General features: G+C 34.9%; 1 protein-coding gene across 9 annotated transcripts in view; it reads right to left on the bottom strand.

Annotated features, from left to right (window-relative positions):
• ADAM22 (ADAM metallopeptidase domain 22) overlaps positions 1-26,099 on the bottom strand; it is a 285,191-nt gene that overhangs the window by 20,966 nt on the left and 238,126 nt on the right. For 7 of the 9 annotated variants that reach the window (XM_037836582.1, XM_037836583.1, XM_037836585.1 and 4 more), the window contains exons 23-26: positions 20,441-20,609; positions 17,946-18,060; positions 15,183-15,273; positions 4,771-4,788 (exon numbers count right to left, since the gene is read on the bottom strand). In XM_037836582.1, the coding sequence (XP_037692510.1) occupies positions 4,771-4,788; positions 15,183-15,273; positions 17,946-18,060; positions 20,441-20,609 (393 nt within the window). The remainder of the gene's footprint in view (positions 1-4,770; positions 4,789-15,182; positions 15,274-17,945; positions 18,061-20,440; positions 20,610-26,099) is intronic. The other 2 variants (XM_037836586.1, XM_037836588.1) reach the window with 1 other exon arrangement.

Raw genomic sequence — 26,099 nt, 5'->3', positions numbered from 1 at the left:
GTCATTTTTACACAGTACACAAATATACTAAATGCTAAACATGGCATCAACTGTGGATGTCAGTAAAATGGTTGAAAGAGAGTTTTAGTTCAATATACTTCTGGGTCAGAGTGATATTTTTATCACTGGGAAGATTACATTCCTTTCTATCTCAAAAATGAAGTCTCCAAAATACAGAAAGTACTTCTCTGCATTCTCTTTATAATTCTACAAGGAATGCATATAACTTTATTCAGATAGTAAATGTATAAACATATTAATAATCAGGTTTATGAATTATACTAAATATCTCTGAAAATAATATTTAACACCTGTCATTGTTCAGAAATTCATCCTATTCAATATTAATCCCCTATATATTATAAAAAATATTTCTTCTTGTTTAACCTTTAGTGAAGATAGAGAATACTGGGTCCCTGTGATCAATATAATGACATTTAATCATTTATAATGATCATAAAGGGAAACTTAAAGCTAAAAGATCCCATTAATTTTTAAAATCTAATTTACATTTCTAGTTCTTTACTACCATTATAGCTTTCTTGCCAAATTTTTTAGTGTTCTACTTGTTTTATAGAATTTGGGGACCTAAAAGTATCCTAGGGAGCCTGACCAGGGTTAAGTTTTATAATATGAAAATTTACCTCATATTTTCCACACTACATGCAGATACTTTAGACATGTGCATGATTTTTTCTGAGACAATGACCAAAAGAAAATAAAATCTGCTGTTCAGTTTACTTAACTTTTTCCTCAAAAAAGATCCCTCCCTATGTAATTATCGGTTGTTTACACCTCCCTATATAACCTTGAATTGGTATGTCACTTTGTGTTTTGAATTGATACTTTCTATTTAATAGTGTTCTTTTGAAGGCATTTCCTATTCTCAAAGGAAAGGCTAACCCCTATAAATGAATTACTCTGGAGGAACACATTCATACAAACTGCGATTATTATTTCTCCCCAGCTCTATAATACTCATGCTTGTTGTTTGTTTTCTTAGTCTACTTTAGAAGACAAAAATGGTCCTACTCTTAATGTGTTCATAATTACAAATCATCTAGTTGTTGTGTTGGTATTCTAAATTTAAACATTAAGAATGTTTCTTGGATTACTCCAAAAGTCTTTAGGCAACTGGTTGGATTTGCTATGAGGGAAGTCTAATTATTTCCAAAATGATCCACTGAATAATAATATTTAACTTAATATGCATACTCAAAATGAGAGTAAAATAATTAAAAAAACCACATTTAATCTAGTCTTGAACTTAATTCTGAAGGAGGTATTTCTCCAATGCATGGCTGGTGTCTGGGCTGTCTGAGTAATATTGTGTAATATGTACCAAATCACACTGATGGGTGTATAAATTTCACTGAAATAACAACAATATAAAAACACACTTAGTAAGGTTTGAAAAAAGGTGGGAGGCTTGCTAGCAGAAAATAAAGTAGCTAAAACAGGTGAGGGAGAAAAAAATGGGCAAGTGGAGAGTTTCTGCTTAAGGTAAAAGGAAGGATTAGGAAGATATGATCTGATTATTCTATTTCTCATCAATCAAAATGATATGTGTTCATTCAAGACAAAGGAAGAGAATAAAATTTCAGCTGAATATGGGTAGTTTTGTAAATCCAAATTCAATTAATGTTTCTTATTTTATTGCTATTTGCAAACATGCCTGAAAACTGAAAGCTAAACTCGTAATTCCTACTACAAAGTATACAGCTGCGAAGTCCTAAATCAATTATGCTATAGCATAAACACTTTACAAAATCAAATGGAAAAATTGTGGAAAGCTTCTTTTTTGCAAATTTTACAGGAAAGGACAACTAGTCATCCTTCTAACTACCTGACATCTAAGGCTTTGTGGCTCCTTGGTTCCACTATGCTACACTTTGCATGGCGACACTGGCAGATTTAAAGTGCTATATTGCTCATGTGTGGGGTTCTGCATCCACTGTGCCCCAGAGAATGGGATTTCTAATTTTTATTAAGTAGTCTTGTGCACAAAATAAAAGCATTGGGTTTGTTACTTTCCTTTTTGTCAGACTTGAATTTAAACATATCACATGTTCCTTCAATACAATGAAACACCTGGGGACACATTTCAGGAGGGAAAATGTATCAGATTATCAGGTTCATTCACAGAATTGCTTGCCTGTCTTCTCCAACACTTTAAAGGTTATGCCCAATTTGACAGTTCTGTGTCATTACATCATTGGTATGGAATAGTAAGAATAATAAGTGATAAGAAGCTACATATTTAATAAGATCTTACATTTAGTGTCAAAGAAAAACTTTATGGTCACCAACACTTTCACCAGCTCAACCAGTATGTGTGGGCCCTAGTCACACTGATGAATGTTAACTACCTCTTTCAAAACAATCACATTCACCTTTTTCATTTGAAGATCTATTAAACACAAGTTTGCCAAAGACCATGTACTAATTCCCTAGTACATGCTTTACAGATTACAAAGAACTTCATCTGATTTAGAGTTAAGTTTAAGTTACTTCCCAAGATCGCATATTAACAAGTGGATTTCTGATTCCTTGTCAGTTGATCTTTCCACCATAAACCCTGAAATGAAAATCTAACTTAAAGGCAATGACAGCTCAAAAATCCACTTTCTGGCATACTTAGGTAATGGGCACATCTTAATTTGAATGTCTGCACACACTTTGATAAGATTGTAAACTTCTTAACACATGCTATAGTCTCTTCACCTTACTACCTTATCTATAATTACTAATATGTATTCTCAAAAAAGGAAGATAATTTGCTTCAGATAATCTTTCTACATTCATAACTTCTGCATCTATAGCCCTTTCTTTGCTACTTCTCTGCTTTGAGAACTATTGTGCACACCTAAGATACATTAGCTATAGACATGGGCAAAGAAAAAGAAAAAGAAAAAGAAAAAGAAAAATGTCATGTTGAAATATATCAAAATACAGAGAATGCTAGAGATGTGACAACTCTGAAAAATAGGAACCAAAATCCAAAAGAGTAGCCAGATTGATAAAATTATGGCTCAGTCATATCAGGAGGATTATATCAGACATAGAAAGGAGACTGTGAGTGTGCAAAGTTTCTTAACTACATCTATGAATATACTGACTCAAAATGAGAAAGTGAGAAATGAATTAAAATGAGAAATTACATACAAATCGTGTTTGTGTAATGTGGTCAGTATGCTTATTTTTAGATAGTTTTCCTGGTGAGAATATGTCTTAGGGAGCTGTTTTAGCTTTGCTCATGTTATATATTATACACTTGGCAATATTAAATTACATTATAGCTTTAGCTCTTATGGAAAATGGAGCCAAAGAATCAATTTTTGACAATATTAGCCTAATTTTATTTCCCACTGAAGAAAGCCATCAACCTTAGATTTCTGATATAACTAATCAACTATGAACAGAAAGTCTAAATGGTGCCTACTCTTCCCTAGAGCTTTTGGACAAAAGAGTTTAAAACATAGCAATAACAAATCTCACTGTTTTTAAAAATTTAAGTAATTTTTGTCTCAGATTTACTTTTTCCAAAAAAGGCAATATTTTCCAAAATCTATTCTAACTGAACAGGATCTCAAATGGTGCATTGCGGGTGGGCAACGTTAATTTTTTTGAGACTCTATGACTCATGACTAAAGCTTTCTAGGCATTTTAAATTACAATGTGGAAGGAAACAGAGAGTAAAGTTCAGAATTTTAATTTGTGAAAAAATGAAAAAATGAAAGTTGGTACTGGAGCCTGAAAAAGCATCAGTACATTTATTATACCTTATTTCTAATCTGCCACAGGCATTTAAAAAAACAGAAGAAAAAGCTAAGGAAATAGGAATTTTCATAAATCTCTCAAGTACAGAATTGAGTACTATGTGGTGTGTGAGGCCTGGTCTGGGTTATCAACTTCCAGGATAATATTTTAAATTTTTTATCAGTAGGTAATAGCAAAGGTAACTTTATAAATGTGAAAAATGAAGGTTACACCTCAATATTATGGGCTAGATTAAATTAAGAAAAATAGGTAATTTTTATAGAACTACATGAATGCTTTGCATCTCTTTTTATGCTGTTGGTTAAACACAGACTTCAACCTTATGCCAAACAGGGTGCCTGACTTTCTGTATGTATGGGCTTTTCTGTTCAAAAAAGTACACCAGACAATCAGAGATTCCAACTTTTGCAAATTTCTTTAACCATTTGAGCAATTACCTAACAATACAAAAAATATATATATTTTCTTGTACAGAAATAAATAGGCTCATCAAGTACTTACTATGCCCAAATAAGCTTTATCACATATGAATGGAAGTTATTAATATAGCAATAGCAAAAAATAACAATTGCCCTCAAAAAATATTAGGAATAAGAGTACTATTATAAACAATGAGGAAAAGCAAATAAACTAATGTGAACAAAGGTGACACCTTAATAAAGAGGAAGTTCGTTTTAGCTGGAAAAAAATTTCCATATATATTATTATAAAATAACACAAATTAGAACATCTACTAATTGTAATACTGTTGGATTAAAGAACCATAAATCATTAAATTTAAATAATGGCAGATCTATTTTAAGTGAATATATTTCACTGCAGTATCATTAAAATTACTATTTTGGGGTCATGCAAAACCAAGATTAGTTTATGATCATTGTAGTATAAAAAGCAAAGTGAACTTGATTTATAATTGCATGTATGAATCCCAAACAGGCTAAAAGGATTTAAACCTTTCAGTCATGTGTTCATATTATTCTCATCACATACCTCTGTTCTCGATAGTTTCTTTTCATGGAGAAGAGAAAAAAAAAGCAAGAATTAGTTACCTATGGAAGAACATTAAGAGGGAGCACTAAACATAAATATACAGCTCTGCCATTCATTAGCAAAATCCATAAAGGATTTTGAATTGCAGAATCCAAATGGGGAACACACACACAAACACACAAATTTCACTTCATTACAAGTGACACCAAAGAGTTAGTGACAATATTGTCAAATAACTATCCATTTTTAAAAGCATGAATAAGCTGTAGTCACTAAAAAGTAACTTTAATGAAGATAAATTATATTGTATATAATTATATAATTACATTGTAATTAAATTATATCATAACTTTAGTAATGTTCTAAAGTTGATCCTATTTCAAATTCTGGTTTTCAGTGATATACATTGATTTTAAATAATGAAATAAATGGAGAAAGTTAAATAAATTGTGTTTTCAGAGAAATAAAATCATAATCCATTCCTTTTGGAATATATACACCCAACCATAGTTATCACTAAGAATTACACATTTCAAAGAGGAGAAAATAAACTGAGAGCCAGAACATCTTATTTCACCATTTATGATAAATGAGTGAGTTACTTCATTGCTGTTATGGACCTCCTAAATTATTGCTATTTACTCACTGAAGCCTAACACTGGAAATACTTTATTCAAAGTTCAGTTTTGTATGGGATTTTTTTTTTTTTTTTTTTTTTTAGCAATGAGAATGTCTTCAAATTGATTGTGGTAATGAACGCACAACTCTCTGATTATACCAAGAGCCACTGATTGTATGCTTTGGATGGATTGCATGGAGTGTGAATAAAACTGTTTTTTTTTAAGTTCAGTCTCTGTTTTTAATTTGGTCATATACAAAAATAATATTACATAAGTTCCAAAATACACCAATCTTAAACAATAATCTGTTCTAAGGGTGTGGTGGTAAGATACCAGTAAGTTTCTTCAAAAAAGTTAATTTTTAAACTTTCTATCTTGACATAATTGTTAATATTTTGAAGACTTGTTAGAAATACTAAGCAACTAAGTAGTTTGAGCTCCTTCCTTTACCATCTAGGGTAGTGTTTCCAGATGGATTTTGTTCATAGCACCTTCACATGCCAATGGTTTCCATTCACACTATAAATGTCATGTTTAATAAAAGGCATATAAGGGTAAAAGTGCCAATTTATTACTTATTGTATTTTATTCCTGAAACTATCAGAGGGGAAAAAATAGCCCAGAATCATTCCGTTCAACATATTTTACTTTTTATTCCCTTGATCTGATGCTCTGAGTCATCCACCAGTTCTAAATGCGTATTCTTCATTTCCTATTCCTGTTATTCTCTACTCCAAGGCTTAGAGAATGGTTGGAGAGGTTTAATTGGAAGGACTAATAAGAAAATGATTTCTCAGGTCTCAAATCAGTTTTTGCATTTCAAAGAGAATATGTGAAACATCATATTAATGAATTTAATTCCTGAACTAAAATATCTACATTCTCATTCTATTATTAAACATATTCTGAATGATTTTTAGTAACATTAAAATTTTTATCATTTTGGTACAAATTACTTATGAAGATACTGCCGTATGAGCGATATCTGTCTTTTTCCTTAATGAATATGCAAATGGCATATATTTAGATTTAAAAATAAAATCACAGCAAAACTCAAAAGAATTTTAATAAAAATATGAATTCACATACAGAAAGAAGTACTCAATTTGAATCATGAAAAGAAACACACATGGGTAGTTTCCTAAGCAATAGGAGTAGAATTGGCTTTCATATTTTCTGAAAGGTAAATATTTTCAAGATTGTAAAAGTAAAATATCAACTTTCATCAGTAGGTGGCAGAAAATTACATAGTGTAGAGCTAACAATTTCCCTTTAGTTTTACAAGTGGCCAAGAGAAACCACTGAAATACTTCAAAATGGTAATCCTTGTAGTAGCAATTATTATCTAAGTGTTACATACGGGAAGTCAAGGAAATAGTGTGAACTCATGATGGGGCTAATTCACCCCAGGCATAAAGAAGAGATCAAAGGACAAATACACAGAAAAGCTTCCCTTGCAGGCATATAATTTTATAACTCCAAGTGCTGTACTGAAATCAGACAATGCAAATAGAAGTATGAAGCATGACTGCATCACCTGACCATCAAAGAGACCAATAGGTACTGAGCACCTTCTCTGAACTGAAACAGTGCTAAAGCTCATAATAATGTTTACTACTACACTGGATTATGTATCACTATGTTATACCACGTTAACTACGCCATGCTCAGCTTTACTCTGCTGTCTACACTATTTGATAATATATTCTTCCACAAATGTCTTTCTGTATTTTAATGGCTTGTGGCAAACAAAGTTTAAGCTAGCAGTAAATGAACCACTCTCCCTTTTCAGTCAAAGAAACTGTTAGGGTTTTGACCTCAGAACAAGCAATTGTCCATATACTTATAAAGGTGTTTGTTTTTATCAACCTGTTTAAGACAGTATCAGGTAATAATAATAGTAAACAAACATAATGCTTACTGTGGGCCAGGTGCTAGCCTGCATATTTCACATATATTAACTCACAGAACAAAGATAACTCTTTTGAAAGGAATGGGGTAATTTTATTTAGTTCTAAAATATACTTATTCCCAAATCCTTGAGTGACCTTTGACCTATGAGAAAAAAAGTATTCTGGGCAATGCCCAAAATGCCTAGCTAAAGTTATGGGCCTATCAAGTGGAGTAAACCCAAGGTCTCTGGACCTGGAACACCATCAGATATCAACAGAATTGTGATTTTAAGTTGAAATAGTAAAGAGAACTCAAAACATATTTAGTTATTAATTTATTAAATTTAGTTATTTGAATACCAAGGAAATTTTTTATATCATAAAACTGAAGTACTTAAAAAGGAAAGTGAACACATTAAATGTATAACTGAGTCAAAAGTATTTGAAGGTATTCACTTAGCTAATTTTTTTATTAGAGAAGTTGTGGGTTTACAAGAACAATAGTATATAAAATATAGTATTCCCAAGTCACCCTATTATTAACACCTTGCGTTGGTGTGGTACACGTGCTATAGTTGATAAAGGCACATTTTTATAATTGTAGTAATTACTACAGCCCATGGTTTAATTTAGGGTTCACTGTTTGTGTTACAAAGTTCCATGAATTTTAAAAAAAATTTTTATACTAATAATAAATATACAACCTAATAGCTCCCCTTTTAAACACATTCAATACATAGTTCACTGTCATTAATTACATTCACAATATTGTGCTACCATCACCACCAACCTTTACTAAAACTTCTTCATAGTTCCAAATAGAAACCTGTACATTTTAAGCCTTATCTCCTTATTCCTTACCCCCACCCCATACTCTGGTAAACTATATTACAAATTCTGACTCTATGAGTTTGCTTATTCTAATTAATTCCTATGAGACATATCATACAATATTTGTCCTTTTGTATCTTGCCTATTTCACTCAACTTGATGTCTCAAGGTTCACCTGTCTTCCATGTATCAGAATTTCATTCATTTTATAGCTGAATAATATTCCACTGTGTGTGTGTGTGTATATATACACACACACACACACACACACACACACATTTTGTTTATCCAATCACACGTAGAGAGACATGTGTTGCTTCCAATTTCGGCAACTGTGAATAATGCTGCTAGGAACATTGATGTGCCAATATCAGTTTGACTACTGCTTTCAATTCTTTTAGGTATAGACCTAAATGTGGGATTGCTGGGTCAATACTTAACTTTCTGGGGAACTGTGAAACTATCTTCAACAATTGCTGCATCATTTTATATGCTGACCAGCAATGAATGGATGTTCCTATTTCTTCACATCCTTTCTAACACTTGTAATTTTCCTTTTTTTAAATAGTAGTCGTTCTAGCAGGTTTGAATATAGTATCTTGTGGTTTTGATTTGCATTTCCCTCATGGCTAATGATGTTAAGCATATTTTATGTGCTTTTTGGCCATTTATAAATCTTCTTTGAGGAAATGTCTATTTAGGTCTTCCACTCATTTTTTAATTGGGTTGTTTGACTTTTGTTATTGAGTTAACGGATTCCTTTATACATCCTAGATATTAAACTCTTATCAGATATGTGTTTTCCAAATATTTTCTCCCATTGTATAGACCATCATTTTACTTTCATGATAAAGTCCTTTGATGCATGAAAGTTTTTGAACTTGATGAGGTCCCATTTATCTATTTTACTGTTGTAGCTTGTGCTTTGGGTGTAATGTCTAATGAAACATTCCCTAACACAAGATCCCAAAGATAGTTTACTATGATTTCTTCTAGGAGTTTTATAGTTCTGTCTCTTACATTTAGGTCTTTGATTCATTTAAGTTGATTTTTAGTATATGATATAAAGTAGAGGTCCACCTTCATTCTTTTGCTAATGGAGATTCAGTTTTCCCAGCACCACTTGTTGAAGAGAAGATTCTTTTCCAATTGAGTGGACTTGGAACCTTAGTAAAAAATCAGTTGGCCATAAATGTGAGGGTCAATTTCTGAGCTTTCAATTTGAATACATTGCCTGTCTTTGTGCCAGTACCATGCTGTCTTCATTACTGTGGCTTTGTAAAAGTTTTAAAACTGGAATGTGTTAGTCATTCAACTTGGTTCTTTTCTTTCAAAATGCCTTTGACTAGTATATAAATCTCATGATTTTCCCTTTCTGCAAAGGCAGCTGTTGGAATTTTGATTGAGATGGCATTGAAACTGTAAATCGCTTTGGGTAGAATTGGTATCTTAACAATATTTAGTCTTTCAACCTGTGAACATGAATATCCTACTATTAATTTAGATCTTCTTTGATTTCATTTAGCAATGTCTTATACTTTTCTGTGTACAATTCCCTTACATCTTTGGTTAGACTTATTCCTAGATATTTGATTCTCCTAGTTGCTATTGTAAATGAAGTTTTTTCTTGATTTCTTTTTCTGATTGTTCATTGCTAGTATATAGAAACACTACTGATTTTTGCATGGGGATCTTCTACCACACCACTTTGCTGAATTCATTAGCTCCAGGAGCTTTATTTGTGGATTCTTCGGGATATTCTGTATATAGAATCATGTCATCTGCAATTAGGGGAAGTCTTACTTTTCCCTTTCCAATTTGGATGTCTTTTATTTCTTTTTCTTGCCAAACTGCTGTGGCTAGAACTTCTAGTACAAGGTTGAATAACAGGGGTGACAGTGGGCATTCTTGTATTGTCCCTTATCTTAGAAGGAAGGCTTCCAGTCTTTCACCATGAAGCAGGATGTTAGCAGTGGGCTTTTCATATTTTCCTTTTTCATGTTGAGGAAGTTTCCTTCTATTTCTATTTTTCTAAGTGTTTTTATCAAGAAAGGATTCTGAATTTTGTCAAATGCCTTTACTGTGTCAATTGAACTGGTCATACGTTTTTTCCCCCTTCATTCTGTTAATACGGTGTTTTGTGTTAGTTGATTTTCTTATGTTGAACCACGCTGGCACACATGGGATAAACCCAACTTGATCATGGTGTATAATTCTTATAATGTGCTCTTGGATTTGGTTCGCCGGTATTTTGTTGAGGAATTTTGCATCTACATTCCTAAGAAATATTGGTCTGCAATTTTCTTTTCTTATGGTATCTTTATCTTGCTATGATATGAGGGTGATATTGGACTCAGAATGAATCAGGGAGTGTTCTCTCCTCATCAATATTTTGGAAGAATTGAAGCAGGATTGGTGTTAATTCTCCTTGGAATGTCTGGTAAAATTTTCCTGTGAAGCCATCTGGTCCTGGGCTATTCTCTGTTGGGAAGTTTTTGATTAGTGATTTAATCTCTTTGCTAGTTATTGCTTTGTTGAGATCTTCTATTTCTTCTCGAATCAGTGAAGGTTTTCATGTGTTTTTAGGGATTTGTCCATTTCACCTAGATTATCTATTTTGTTGGTATATCATTGTTCATAATCCCCTCTTACAGTACTTTTTATATCAGTGAAGTCAGTACTAACGTCCCCTTTCACTAGACATTTGTGTCCTCTTTTTTCCATATCAATGTAGTGAAAGGTTTGTCAAGTTTATTGATCTTTTCAAAGAATTTTTTGGTTTTGTTGATTCTCTTTAGTGTTTTTAATTCTCTGTTAAATTTACATCAGCTCTAATCTTTGCTATTTCCTTCCTTCTGCTCACTTTATATTTACTTTGGTCTTCTTTTTCTAGTGCTTCTAGTTTTGAGGATAGATGTCTGATTTGAAATCTTTTTTCTTTCCTAATATAATCATTTGGAAATATATGTTTCCCTCTCAGCACTGCCTTCCCTGCATCCCAACAGTTTTGGTATGTTGTATTTTCATTTGCATGAAGATATTTCCCAATTTCCCTTGTGTTTTCCTCTTTAATACATTGGTTGTTAAAGAGTATATTGTTTAATTTCCACATATTTGTGAATTTTCCATTTCTACCACTGTTATTGATTTCTAGCTTCATTTCATTGTGGTCAGAGAAGATACATTATATGATTTCAATACTTTTGAATTTATTGCAACTTGTTTTGTGACCCAACAAATGGTCTATCCTGGAGAATGATCCATGTGTACTTGAGAAGAAGGTATATTTTATTTTTATTGGGTGCAGTGTTCTATAGATGTCTGTTTGGTCTCGTTGATTTAGATTATCTTAAGTCTTGTATTTCCTTATTGACCTTCTGTCTAGATATTCTATCCATTATTGAAAGTGGTGTATAAAATTCTCCTACTATTAATGTGGAAACATCGATTTCTCCCTTCAAATTTGTCACTATTTGCTTCATATATTTTGGGGCGCTACTATTATGTTCATATATATTTATAATTGTTACATCTTTTTAAATTCACTCCTTTGTCAGTATATAATGATTGTCTTTTTCCTTGTAACAGTTTTTGACTTTAAGTCTATTTTATCTGATATTAGTATAGCTAACTGAGCGATCTTTTGGTTAAAACTTTGCACTGTATATTTATTTTCATCCTTTCACTTTCAACCTACTTATGTCTTTGAATTTAAAGTGATTCTCTTATAAGAAGCATGTAGGTGGGTCTATTTTTGTTACCCATTCTGCCAATCTCTGCCTTTTGTCTGGAGAGTTTAATCCATTTATATTTATGGTAACTAGTAATAATGCAGGACTTTCTTCTGCCATTTTGCTATTTAGTATTTCCAAGTATTATACCTTTTTCTCTCCCTCAATTCTTCTGTTAATGACTACATTCATATTTAGCTGATTTTTTGTATTGTACCATTTGAGTACCTCCTCATTTCTATCTGGATATTTTTTCATATTTTTTCCTTATGGTTATCAGTGGGGGTTACAATTTAACATCCTAAACATATAACAATCATATATGATCTGATACCAACTTGACCTCAATAGCATACACATACACTGTTCCTATACCCCTCCATCCTCTCATCTTTTTTTGTATTGTTACAAATTATATTTTTGTAAACTTTATGTCCAAAACCATAGATTTATCATTACTTTTCATGCACTTGCATTTTATCACCTGTAGAAAGCAAGAAGTGGAGTTACATACCAAAAAATACAATACAATAGTACTGGCATTTATACTTACCCAAATGGTTACCTTTACCAGAGGTTTTTCTTTCTTTATGCCATTTTGAACCACTGTCTAGTAGTGTCCTTTTCTTTCAGTCTGAAGAAATCCCTTTAGCATTGCTTATAGGGCAGGTCTAGTGGTCATGAACTCCCTCAGATTTTGTTTATCTGGGAATGTCTTAATCTCTCCCTCATTTTTAAAAGAAATTCTCACTTGGATATAGAATTCTTGATTGCCAATTGTTTTCTTTCAGCACTTTAAGTATTTTTACCCACTGACTTCTTATCTCCACAGTTTCTGTGAGAAATCAGAACTGAATCTTATTTGGATTCTCTTGTACATAACACACTGCTTTTCTCTGGCAGCTTTCAGGACTCTCTCCTTGTCTTTTGCATTCAGCAGTTTGATCAGTATGTGCAAGACACATTTTTCTTCAAGTTTATCCTGTTTGGTGTTTTGGGGCTTCTTGGATATGCATATTCATGTCTTTTGCTAAGTTTGAGAAGTTTTCTGTCATTATTTCTTTGAATAATCCTTTTGCCCCTTTCTCTCTTTCTTAACCATCTGGATCTCCCATAATGCATATATTTCTATGCTTGATGGTGTCCCACAGGTTTCTTATATTATTTTCACTTTTCATAATTCTTCGTCCTTTCTGCTCCTCAGTGTCTCATTTCACTTGTCTTGACTTTTGAGTTCACTGATTCTTTGTTCTGCCAGCTCCAATCTGCTGTTGAAACCCTCCTGGGAATTTTTCATTTCAGTTATTGTGAACTTCAACTCCAGTTTTTATGTTTGGCTCCTATTTAGAATTTTGATTCTCACACTGATTTCCTGATGGCCTTTTGTTCTTTCCCTGCATTTTCCTTCATCTCCTTGAACATACTGAAAACCATTTTTCTAAAGTCTTTGGTATGTCCACAGTCTGATTTTCTTCATTGATCTTTTCTGGATTTTTTTCCCTCTTCCTGTGGATGGGACATGATTTTCTGTTTTTTGTTTATTTGTTTGTCCTGTAATCTGTTGCTCACTGTACATTTTAATATTTAAAAATGTTAACTCTGGGATTTATTCCCTGAAAGTCTGTTTCTTGAGTTTTGTAACCAGCTGTTGACATGACAGAGATTTTCTTGAGTGTAAGCCCTCCCAACAGAAAGGTCTGCCCAAGGCAACTAGAAAGTACAGGGTCCTCCCTGTCTTTCCTGGGCCTGTGTCTAGTCTTGGGCTTGTGCTTGGTAGTGGCCTTCAGAGTTCCCCTGTTTATAGGAGTTTGAATGCCTCTCTATTTCCCAGGAGACAGACCTTCTTTCTCTCCTTGGTGTTCTACTGCTCAACTTACAGCAGATAAGTCTTTGCCCCAGGTCACCTGCCTCAATTGTTTCTTATATTGCTTTTATTGTCTCAAGCTGCTTTGCCTGGAGGGCAAATTCTGGGAGGGGAGGCACACTGAAGGGTAGTTTCCCAAGTCAGTCTTTTCTAGCTAGAACAAGACCAGACCACACAAAGGGTGCACTGGCCAGCTTCAAAGTGCCCTGGTGAGGGGACAGGTAGGGGCCAGGAAGGGTGCCAGGAGTTTCTTCCATGGTTCCCCAAAGCTGCACTTTCTTGACCTATCCAGCCAATGCAGCCCTTCATCTGCCCTCCACTGCTCTGAGGATGCATATTGTCTTATTAAATTCTCCTCCGTGCCTTTGTCTAGAGCAGGCTGGAACAACAGCTGCCCTCAAAGCCAGGCCCCCAGTGACGTGAAGTAGCCGATCAAAAGCTGTGATCAGCAATCAGCCACCCTGGAACTTGGGGAAGTGGATTTTTATGTCCCTTTCTGGCACTAGCTAGGCACATGGACCAGACCCCATTGCTGCCTACCATGAAAGTGGGGGCTGGATGACTAACCTCCACATGGAGACAGCAATTTACTGGTTATTTATCATAATTTACCAGCCTTTTCCTCCCAGTCTTCCCTGGATGCTGCACCAGGTTCTACTGGACTCCGGAGTTTTGAAATAGTTGAGTTGACATTTCCTGCCTTTTTATTAGTTGTTGTGGTGGAGGGACTGATTCCTGGAGGTGCTTACTCCACTATCTTTCCAAAATCTTGTCTCTTAACTAATTTTTAAGTGGATCAAACATTATCTGAAGTTCTGCAAAACTGATTTATAACTTTTAAAAATTTATAAATAGAACCAAAATAATTATAAGTTGAAGTTCGAAAGCTTAATGAAGAATTTTTTTTAATTTGTAACTTTAATTTAAATTTTAATCTTAACAAATTAAACTTCTGAAACAGTCTTTTCTACACACAAAAACTCTGATGCATTTAACAAATAATAGTGCCTCCTTCATACTATTTGTGAAGAGAAAGAGATACTGCCCTTAGCCCAATGCATGACCACATTAAGCACTCACGGCACAGAATCAGCTGCTGTTGTTCTTGTTCTTATTGTTATTATAGCTGTTGGTATTAAAGCGCTAAACTCTGATTATCCTGAGCTTAAGTCAAGAGATGTCGTGCCATTAAACCAAACCAGCCTTTATATAACATAAGATTTTGACTGATTTTAATTCACTTTAATGATTTTAAAACAATATTCGGTACTTCTAGAAGAGTTGTCTGAAATTTTAAAACCGATAAATTATTATAATTTCTTACCATGCCAAGAATAATAATTGATTGAACACTGAGTCACACTGATTTTCATTGCAAATAAATCCAATGATACAAAAGTTTCTAGATGTTTTCATTCATTCGTAAGCTTCAGAGTGTATTTTGACAGTAATAATATCAAGACATTTCACTTACTTATAACCCCATGCAGTTATTCCTAATATGAGGGCCAGCACTAAAATGGTGCCAGCGATTATGCCTATTATGATATTGGTACCAGCAACACCTGAGGGGAAAAAGAAACAACAAAGGTCACTGTATTCATTGAAATTTTGAATTTAGTCTTTTTAAGAAACTTTATTCTCCAGATATGTAATCACCACACTAACAACAATACTTCTTAAAATGTGGGTATTTTTCAAAAGAAAGAAAATCAACCATAATTTCATAATCCTTATCCATTTTCTAAAATTTCCTTGTGCATATCCCTTTAAATTCTTGTCCAAGTACATTTTTACATGGTTGTATTTTCCATGTATTTTTCTGGAAAACATGATGAGGCCATTGAACCAAATGAAGGAAGATTAAGGATAAGGGAAATAATGTAGCCCAATGCGACTGTATCTGCCTAATACCATTCAGAGAGGAACTTTCAGAAATCTGTGTTCCTTTTGACCTTGACTTCTTTCTCAGAAATTCTAGAAATGTGATTGTCTAAATCATTCCATTTTGACAACTAATGAATGAATGGTCCTGTGGTGCTCCTTCTCTCTTGTGCACATGCACTCTCTCTCTCTCTCTCTCACTCTGTGTGTGTGTATGTGTGTGTGTATATGTGTGTGTGTGTGTGTGTGTGTGATATGCTGTCCCTCAAAGTGAATTTAAGCTTCTTAAGGGAAAAAACATGCACAGAGCTCTATGTCTGCTGAGCTAGCATTTGATGCTGGTATGGCGTGAGAGCAAGAGAGCACCAGACTGGTAGACAGTGAGGGCAGGCAGAATCCGGGCAGGAGTGAAGCTGAGGGCCCAGTAGTTAAGGTCATATTAGCACCTGTTTTCAGGCAGGCTTAGGAAGTCATGGCAGTGAGCATGGCCTAGTCACGTGAAGTCTTGGCCCATATGCTCAAAGGAGGCCCCAAGAGCAGAGAAGGAAGATCTGAGGCCTGGTTCTGATTCCAGGAGGTCCGTTTTGCTGACAATGGTTTATAGCCCATGTTTAATTGTGCTGCCTGTACAAAGAGCAGCTCAAATCTCTCCTTATCTCCACTCCTGAGACATCCTTCCAGACATCAAAGGTCAGTGATCATGAGTAACTGGGGCAGATTCCAATTCTCCATGACAGAAGGGCAGCCTCTCTGAGAGATCTAGGAAGTCAAGTTGAATGACAGGGCTAGGGCATCTGAGTAGACTGGCAGACTCCAGCCTGCCCACATCGCTGGGGGATAGGTGGATGCAGATGCCACTGGATCCCCTGTGTCTTTGGGATTTTCTTACTGCAAGGCCTAGAACATCTGTCCTCCCCTCCTTTTCTTCCAGGGATTTAAAAAGGATCAATGAACTTGGATGCTAATCTTAATGGTTTCTAAGTAGCAGTATCACTTCTGACAAGTCACCAAATCCACGGTCCTAAATGTCCTTGTCTCTGCATTTACTGTTGGGATGAACTCCACACTACCACTGCTAAGACTAGCGTGTCCAAAATCCTAATCATTCTGTGACTTTATTAAAGTCACATTGGCTGAGAATTTTAACATGTCTGGATGATTACAATGAACATACTCCTTTTTTTCTCCTCCTCTGGGGTCAAATGGACTTCAAGATTTGAGCATTATTTAATGCAAAAGAATAGTCAATGATGAAATGATAAAATAACTGAAAAGGGTTTAAACCCATTTCCCTCTGTAGAGGATTTAAATAAAATAGGATATTTTTACATCCTTCTGCTGCCTTGGCATCTTAAGACCATATCGTTAGCTCCTTCAGTGGCCACCCCTGACACCTGCTTATATGAGATATACAGCATATCCTTCTCCTCTTTGCATCATACCTGGGTTCACGCACCTGTGAAAGTCAAATACAAGCCACCTGACCCTCACTGGCTTGACCACTCTGCAGCTCCACCCCAAAATAATAAAGGCATAGTCCCCAGGTCCACTCTAACCTTCTGCTCCCTGCCTGCTTGGCTGAGCCTATGCTCCTGACATGATCCCCACGTAGCCCTGCAAGGCTTGCCACTCTTCTCTGTTAGAGGACCTGAAAGTACTAATAAACTTACCTTTCCTATGTCTCTGGTATCACTGTCTGCCACACCTCACTATCTATATAGAGATAGCCTTACAATAAATAGGACCTCCAAGGTATGAGATCTTTCAACTACCTTCATTTAATTTCTACTTCTCCATTCAGGCCACCTTAGCTTTTAGAACTGTACCTGTCATTTCTTATCCATGTCATTATATGCCTTCCAGACTACTTTTAGCATTACCAGGCTACAGAGCTGGGGTTGAACATGGATAAGACTCTATAATAAAAAATATCAAAATCAACAGAACATTTAAATCAATTATTCAATTGTTTGCTCTCTAATTTATTTAGTCCCCAAATATAAAATTTTCCCTTTAAATTCAGTGAGTTAAGAATTAAAACTACCTTCTGCATTTGAAAGAAATTGTAGGGTTTGTTGATAGCCCCAAATAAAAATCTCACTATGAGGTAGGACCAGATAAGGCTAGCTCAGTGGAATAAATTATATTCAATATTACATACCAATTACAATTTAATGGAAATGATCAGTTTCATAAGATGCATTCTAGCTGTATCTTTTAATTCATTATTATGTGGATTTAATTTATATTTAATTGAATTATCATTAAAAGAATTGAAATGAAAGCTTTGAAGGGCAGCTTTCTCTTTCCTCCTGTATGAAGACTATATACTAATAATAAGTTAAGTACCTACCATTTCCAGACAGAGTTATACCAGTCTTTGCATCATCGTTATGAGGGAAGTAAGTATTGCAGTCCGCACCTATCCAGTGTCTGTTACACACACACTTCAGCTCATTACTGCAAACCTGAAATCCAAAATCAATATAGAGTAAACACCAACTCTATATAGTACAAAGTCATGAAAAATAAACATTAATTTGTAATTGTAATATGAATAGAATTTGATGATACTGAAGAAATTATTGGTATTTTCTTTCTAATACTAATTCTTTTATTTCTTACTTAGTATGTAAAAAATTATTTTCTAGAGACTGATGGATAACCCAAAGTGAATTTTAACAGAGGAATTAATCTAAATGTATAAAAAAAAATCAATGAAATTATTACTGTTTTGGCTTTTATTAACTTAAATTTTATTCTGAGAAAATAAACAGAAATATAATCATCCATCAATTATCCAAAATAAAGGGTTCTTTCTTCCACAGAAAGGGTCTCTATGGCAAAATGTTATTAATCTTTTAAGAAGCTGAATGAGATAAAAAAAGAAATCCAACAAAGAAGAGGAGGCCTGATGCTTTGTAGTGGTCTGAGAAAAAAACTTCACAAAGCTATAACCTTAGCACTTCAATCCAAGCCAGAGAAGATTAGCTGCCTCAGGGTCATGGGAACAGAGAACTCACAAATAAAGCAATTGGGAAAAACTTCACATATGACTGATACCAGTATTTTAAAAATTATATGAAAAATCTCTCTTCATTTATCTATTCAGAAAACAGAACCTATAACAGATTTAACAATTCAAAGCAACTTTAAATAGCTTGAGAAATAGGGAAGAATTAAGGTTGGTTTAGATCAGAGAAGTTCTACCCAAGGCAGGTTTTCACTGCATGGATTCTGTCCTTTGTCTATCTAATTTGACAGAAGATAACATATGCCCATATGCAAATGTAACTATAAAATTAGTCCCATTAGGAATGTGTGTTTGAGCCCCCATTTCACCAGTCTCACTATGGAACCTTAGTAAAGTCACCTTGCCTCGCCAAGCCTCAGTTTCCAAGGCACATGACAGTATCAGTGATATAGTAACACGAACAGACCTGATACCTCATACCTGTGTACAGCATTCGTAATAGAGTCATAGCTAACATTTATTGAACACTCACTATATCTCAGGCATTGTTTTAAGTGCTTCATTTATTCTTCACAACAAAGTAGGCAGTATTATTATCCCCACTTTCCAGAAGACAAAATAAAATCACAGAGAGGCTAAGTAATTTGCCCAATATCATTCAGCCAGTATGAAGCAAATCCAGACTACCTAGCTTCAAGCCCACACTCTTAACTACATAATGCATATATAGTACATAAAGAATATCTATGGCATTTCTTGTTTTAATTTTTGGTCATATATACAGAATTGAGATACGGTACGTTAAAAAGTACATAGGCTATAACACCTCTGTATTATGCATCTTTATTATAAATGATTTGGATGCTATTTGCCACCATGATTCCCTTGTGTCTATCACTCTTTTACTCATTCATTAAACAAATGGTTACTAAACACAACTGTGTGGTTTCTGTATTATATATACTCAGGATTTTAAGGTGAGTAAGATTTAGTCATTCTTTAGTACATGTGATCGAGAAATAATTACATTATTCTTTTCCTCTGTCCCCCACAAAAGCATTTCCCCTCTATTTCCCCTCTAATGTCCTCTCAATGATTAAGGAAAGTATACTTAGGAACCCACCCCCCAACCCCTTTATAGGAGCAGAACAACTCTGGATAATAGAGAGAAAATCATAGCACATGCTAAAAGAAAAAAAGAACCAAAGAGGATTTTGTTAGTATAGGAATTTCTAACTGAAAATGACAACACTGTAATTACTAATGGGGCATGAATATTTAATCTATAAACTTAATTATTTAGGGCCTACATTATCAGATATATCACTGAAAGATTAGAATTAAAAATCTTTCAAAGAACTTCATTCTCTCTATTCATCTGTAAGCAACACTTCCCTAAATTGTTGTTTTTATTTCTAGGACTGACCCTCAGCTGGTACACACCAATGTGGCCACAGCAGTTACTTACAGTCTGTTCTGTCTAGTCAGTGCCTGTATCATAAATAGTTGTTAAATATCATGGTCATCACCCCTACTTTTTCTCCCTTTTTAAAAATCCATTATAGCTTTTAAAAGTATATCTCCTAGTTTACTTGTAGAAAACTGGCATTATATTATGTGAGGTCATATTAACATAATATGAAAGGAAGGTGAAAAATTTGGTGAAAAAGGTAATACTTTTTCTTATTCCCAAATTTTCTCAGATTATGCAGCAGAAATATTCAAATGACTATGACTAAATAAGCGTTTATACACCATCTAGAAACTGAGATAATTATCTTTTCCATAATTAGGAAAATCAGTTTAGAGGTCATATCTATTTCTGTGACATAAAATAAATTAATAGCTGCCCATGCGAGGTACTGAATACTTACTCCATTTCCTGAACAAATAGTGCCTTCTTTACTGCTTAAGCAAGTACTGAAGTTGAAGGAAGTCACGGGAAGACACCTGTGTTCTAAGCACATCATCTGGGGGCCACAAGGTGTCCCATCTTCCACATAGCCAAGATCTACATCTTCTTCAAGCTTCACATGCCCACCACTATGAATAAATTGAAAGCAAAAAGAAAATGGGGTCTCCATTAATCCACATTTATCCTGAGAATATGTTTTAAAACCAAAAAGTGGGCAATATCACTTCCTACATTTTCTATTTATCTGATAAAACAGTAGCATAAGCATTTCCAACCTCTAAATGGAGAAGTAACTGAATCTTTGGCTCTGAGACTTTTCAGAGAAATTGACATATTTTAGGTCCAAAATACAACTATAACAAGGGCCTGAATCAAAATGCCTTTATCATTTTACTTTGGCTACCATGTATAAGTCAAGTATGTTATTATTACTACTATTTGATTTGATAAGCAGGTTTCAAGAATTTCAAGTGTTACTAACCTTTCAAACAAGTATGACAGTTGATTTTGATTTATTTCCCAAAAATACTGCTATATTTACAAGTAGTATTTGAGAATAGATGAACTACTGTGACTTAGATATTGAATAACAAGCCCATATATTATGTAGGAATAAACAATAAACCTTAGGATAGGAATTGAAAATGCATATTCCTAATTAGTTTCTTCGTATGGCACCATATCAAGGCTAGCACAAAAATCCCCATTCTTTTTGTTTATTTACATACACATAATATAAAGAATCAAATAGACAAATTTTCTTTTTTTTAATGAAATAAAGCAGTCCCTTGCACCTACTCCTCTGTTTATCCCTCCTCAGAGGAAACTACATTATACTTGTAACTGATTCTTTTATTATTTATGTCTGTATCGTTAAATAATGGGCTTATATTTCTGACTTTTATATTTTAAGACATTACCAACTGACTTCCCTCTATGGAATCTGAGAATTTACCTCTTTCCTTCCCCACCCCATAAATGCACATTTCCCTTTCCTCTATCTTTCCATCATACATTTTTGTTTAATCAATACCTGAATTAATATGTACTTTATTATGACTATGTAAATGTTATTGAGCTGAGCCATGAAGTATGTCATGATTAAACCCTTACTTTTCCTGCACAACTTTTTGTTTTCCCTCAGATTGACAAGTTTCTCATTTCCTTGTATTGTTTCTTTGCTTAGTTTTCTAAGATTTTATCACTAATCCAAAACTAATCCATCCATACTCTCCACCTGCTGTCAAAATCTCCTCTAAATATGTGTCTGAACATCAATTCATTTTCTTGGAGAAATCTCTCCTGAAGCCTCCTAACCCAGCTCCAATCCTGTCTGGTTGTTCAACATGGCTGGTGTGAAGATGTAAATCTTGGATGACCCTTCACCATCAATTTGAAGACCACCCTGTCTCTCTTCTGCGGTGGGTGTCATGTTTCCTACATTCCCTTCCTTTCTCTTTCTCAGTTTACTCCTTCATTTTGGTAGAGTGCATCTTCCATTAGCTCCCTGAAAAAGGATGTATGGGGGTAAATTTTGGGGAAACTTGCATATCTAAAAAAGGTCTTTATTTTCTACCCTAACACTTGGTTGATAATTTACCTGGTTTCAGAATTCTAGTTTAGAAATCCATTCATTCATTCTCTGCTGGCTCGCAGGGCTCCTACTGCTAGGTTCTCAGCCATTCTAATTCCTGATCCTCTGTTTCTTCCTCCTCTGGAAACTTTTGGGATTCTTTCCTTTGTTCTAAGGTTCTGAAATTTCATAATGATGTATTTAGATATGCCTTTAATTTGACCTCTGTGCCCATCACCTGGTGAGCCTGTTATTGTAGAAATTCAAGTCTTTCAGTTCCAGACAATACTTGAGATTTCCCTCCCTCCATTTTCTCTGTTCTTTGTTTCTCTGCTAACTTACTGAGCTTCTCCTGTATTCAGTTTCTGCCTCTTTGCTCTATTTTCTGAGAATTAAATTCAACTAATGAGTTTCATTTCTTCAATCATATTTTAATTTCCAACAACACTTTTTTCTTGTCTGTATATTCCCTAATTTTAAAAATAGCACCCCATTCTTGTTTCATGATAGACTATCTTCTTTCCTAATTATTGATAGGTATTTTCTTTTCTGGTTGACTGCTTTCTCTTTTTTTCATGTTAGAGATTTTCTTCATATATCAATAGTGATTGGAAATTCTAGGGCTTTCTGACTGTGAACATCAGTGACGCTGGACCACTTCTATACAATGCCTGATATCAATATTGCCTGGTGTCCCCCAGTATGGAAATCTTTTCTATCCTCTTCAGATATAAAGCTCTAGTCTTTTATGAGAGAGGAGTCAATCCCCAGTTTAACCAAGTTAGGGAAGTAAACTGTGGCTCCCAATGGTTTCTTTAAGAGACAATGACCTGTCTCTCTATTTCATCCTCCTCCCCATTTCTCTACAGCCAATCTCTGAGCCTTTTAGAAACTGACAGTGTATATTGGGTTGGTTCTCACTTTTCCCCAGTACTGGTTTAGGGTTCAGCTTTCTTAGGTTCGATAAATCATTGGCCACTCATCCAATTGCTTTCCACATTCCAAAATTTTGTTGTTGTCTGCTCTCCCTTTTTCTGCCTCCCTGTGGATGTATGTATTCTACAAAAAGTCCATTTGGTGTCATTTTTTTTTTTTTTTTTTTTTTTTTTTTAATCATCATTTTATTGAGATATATTCACATACCACGCAGTCATACAAAACAAATCGTACTTTCGATTGTTTACAGTACCATTACATAGTTGTACATTCATCACCTAAATCAATCCCTGACACCTTCATTAGCACACACACAAAAATAACAAGAATAATAATTAGAGTGAAAAAGAGCAATTGAAGTAAAAAAGAACACTGGGTACCTTTGTCTGTTTGTTTCCTTCCCCTACTTTTCTACACATCCATCCATAAACTAGACAAAGTGGTGTTTGGTCCTTATGGCTTTCCCAATCCCATTGTCACCCCTCATAAGCTACATTTTTATACAACTGTCTTCGAGATTCATGGGTTCTGGGTTGTAGTTTGATAGTTTCAGGTATCCACCACCAGCTACCCCAATTCTTTAGAACCTAAAAAGGGTTGTCTAAAGTGTGCATAAGAGTGCCCACCAGAGTGACCTCTCGGCTCCTTTTGGAATCTCTCTGCCACTGAAGCTTATTTCATTTCCTTTCACATCCCCCTTTTGGTCAAGAAGATGTTCTCCGTCCCACGGTGCCAGGTCTACATTCCTCCCTGGGAGTCATATTCCACGTTGCCAGGGAGATTCACTTCCCTGGGTGTCTGATCCCACGTAGGGGGGAGGGCAGTGATTTCACCTTTCAAGTTGGCTTAGCCAGAGAGAGAGGGCCACATCTGAGCAACAAAGAGGCATTCAGGAGGAGACTCTTAGGCACAAATATAGGGAGGCCTAGCCTCTCCTTTGCAGCAACCGTCTTCCCAAGGGTAAAACTTATGGTAGAGGGCTCAACCCATCAAACCACCAGTCCCCTATGTCTGTGGTCATGTTAGCAACCATGGAGGTGGGGTAGGCGAATACCCCTGCATTCTCCACAGGCTCCTCAAGGGGGCACTACATCTTTTTTTTTTTTTTTTTTTTTTTTTTTTTTTTTTTAACTTTCCCTTCTTTTTTCAAATCACCTGTATGAAAAAAAAAGTTAAAAAGAAAACAAACATACAATAAAAGAGCATTTCAAAGAGACCATAGCAAGGGAGTAAGAAAAAGACAACTAACCTAAGATAACTGCTTAACTTCCAACATGTTCCTACTTTACCCCAAGAAAGTTACATAATATAGCAACATTTCAGTGAACTTGTTCCTACTACAACCATCAGAAATTAACAGACCGTAGTCATTTCTGGGCATCCCCAGAACGTTAAATAGCTTATCTGTTCTTCCTGGATTATTGTTCCCCCTTCCTTAATTGCTCTCTACTGCTAGTTCCCCTACATTCTACATTATAAACCATTTGTTTTACATTTTTCAAAGTTCACATTAGTGGTAGCATATAATATTTCTCTTTTTGTGCCTGGCTTATTTCGCTCAGCATTATGTCTTCAAGGTTCATCCATGTTGTCATATGTTTCACCAGATCGTTCCTTCTTACTGCCGCGTAGTATTCCATCGTGTGTATATACCACATTTTATTTATCCACTCATCTGTTGAAGGACATTTGGGTTGTTTCCATCTCTTGGCAATTGTGAATAATGCTGCTATGAACATTGGCGTGCAGATATCTGTTCGTGTCACTGCTTTCCGATCTTCCGGGTATATACCGAGGAGTGCAATCGCTGGATCGAATGGTAGCTCTATATCTCGTTTTCTAAGGAACTGCCAGACTGACTTCCAGAGTGGCTGAACCATTATACAGTCCCACCAACAATGAATAAGAGTTCCAATTTCTCCACATCCCCTCCAGCATTTGTAGTTTCCTGTTTGTTTAATGGCAGCCATTCTAACCGGTGTTAGATGGTATCTCATTGTGGTCTTAATTTGCATCTCTCTAATAGCTAGTGAAGCTGAACATTTTTTCATGTTTCTTGGTCATTTGTATTTCCTCTTCAGAGAACTGTCTTTTCATATCTTTTGCCCATTTTATAATTGGGCTGTCTGTACTATTGTCATTGAGTTGTAGGATTTCTTTGTATATGCAAGATATCAGTCTTTTGTCAGATACATGGTTTCCAAAAATTTTTTCCCATTGAGTTGGCTGCCTCTTTACCTTTTTGAGAAATTCCTTTGAGGTGCAGAAACTTCTAAGCTTGAGGAGTTCCCATTTATCTATTTTCTCTTTTGTTGCTTGTGCTTTGGGTGTAAAGTCTAGGAAGTGGCCTCCTAATACAAGGTCTTGAAGATGTTTTCCTACATTATCTTCTAGGAGTTTTATGGTACTTTCTTTTATATTGAGATCTTTGGTCCATTTTGAGTTAATTTTTGTGTAGGGGGTGAGGTAGGGGTCCTCTTTCATTCTTTTGGATATGGATATCCAACTCTCCCAGCCCCATTTGTTGAAAAGACCATTATGGCTCAGTTCGGTGACTTTGGGGGCCTTATCAAAGATCAGTCGGCCATAGATCTGAGGGTCTATCTCTGAATTCTCAATTCGATTCCATTGATCTATATGTCTATCTTTGTGCCAGTACCATGCTGTCTTGGCAACTGTGGCTTTATAATAAGCTTCAAAGTCAGGGAGTGTAAGTCCTCCCACTTCGTTTTTCTTTTTTAGAGTGTCTTTAGCAATTCGAGGCATCTTCCCTTTCCAAATAAATTTGATAACTAGCTTTTCCAAGTCTGCAAAGTAGGTTGTTGGAATTTTGATTGGGATTGCATTGAATCTGAAGATGAGTTTGGGTAGAATTGACATCTTAATGACATTTAGCCTTCCTATCCATGAACATGGAATATTTTTCCATCTTTTAAGGTCCCCTTCTATTTCTTTTAGTAGAGTTATGTAGTTTTCTTTGTATAGGTCTTTTACATCTTTGGTTAAGTTGATTCCTAGGTACTTGATTTTTTTAGTTGCTATTGAAAATGGTATCTTTTTCTTGAGTGTCTCTTCAGTTTGTTCATTTCTAGCATATAGAAACATTACT

The sequence above is a fragment of the Choloepus didactylus genome, chromosome 5 (genome assembly GCF_015220235.1).
Source record: "Choloepus didactylus isolate mChoDid1 chromosome 5, mChoDid1.pri, whole genome shotgun sequence".
Taxonomy (NCBI): domain Eukaryota; kingdom Metazoa; phylum Chordata; class Mammalia; order Pilosa; family Megalonychidae; genus Choloepus; species Choloepus didactylus.
The sequence above is the reverse complement of the archived record's forward strand: the minus strand, read 5'-3'. Positions and strand labels throughout refer to the sequence as shown.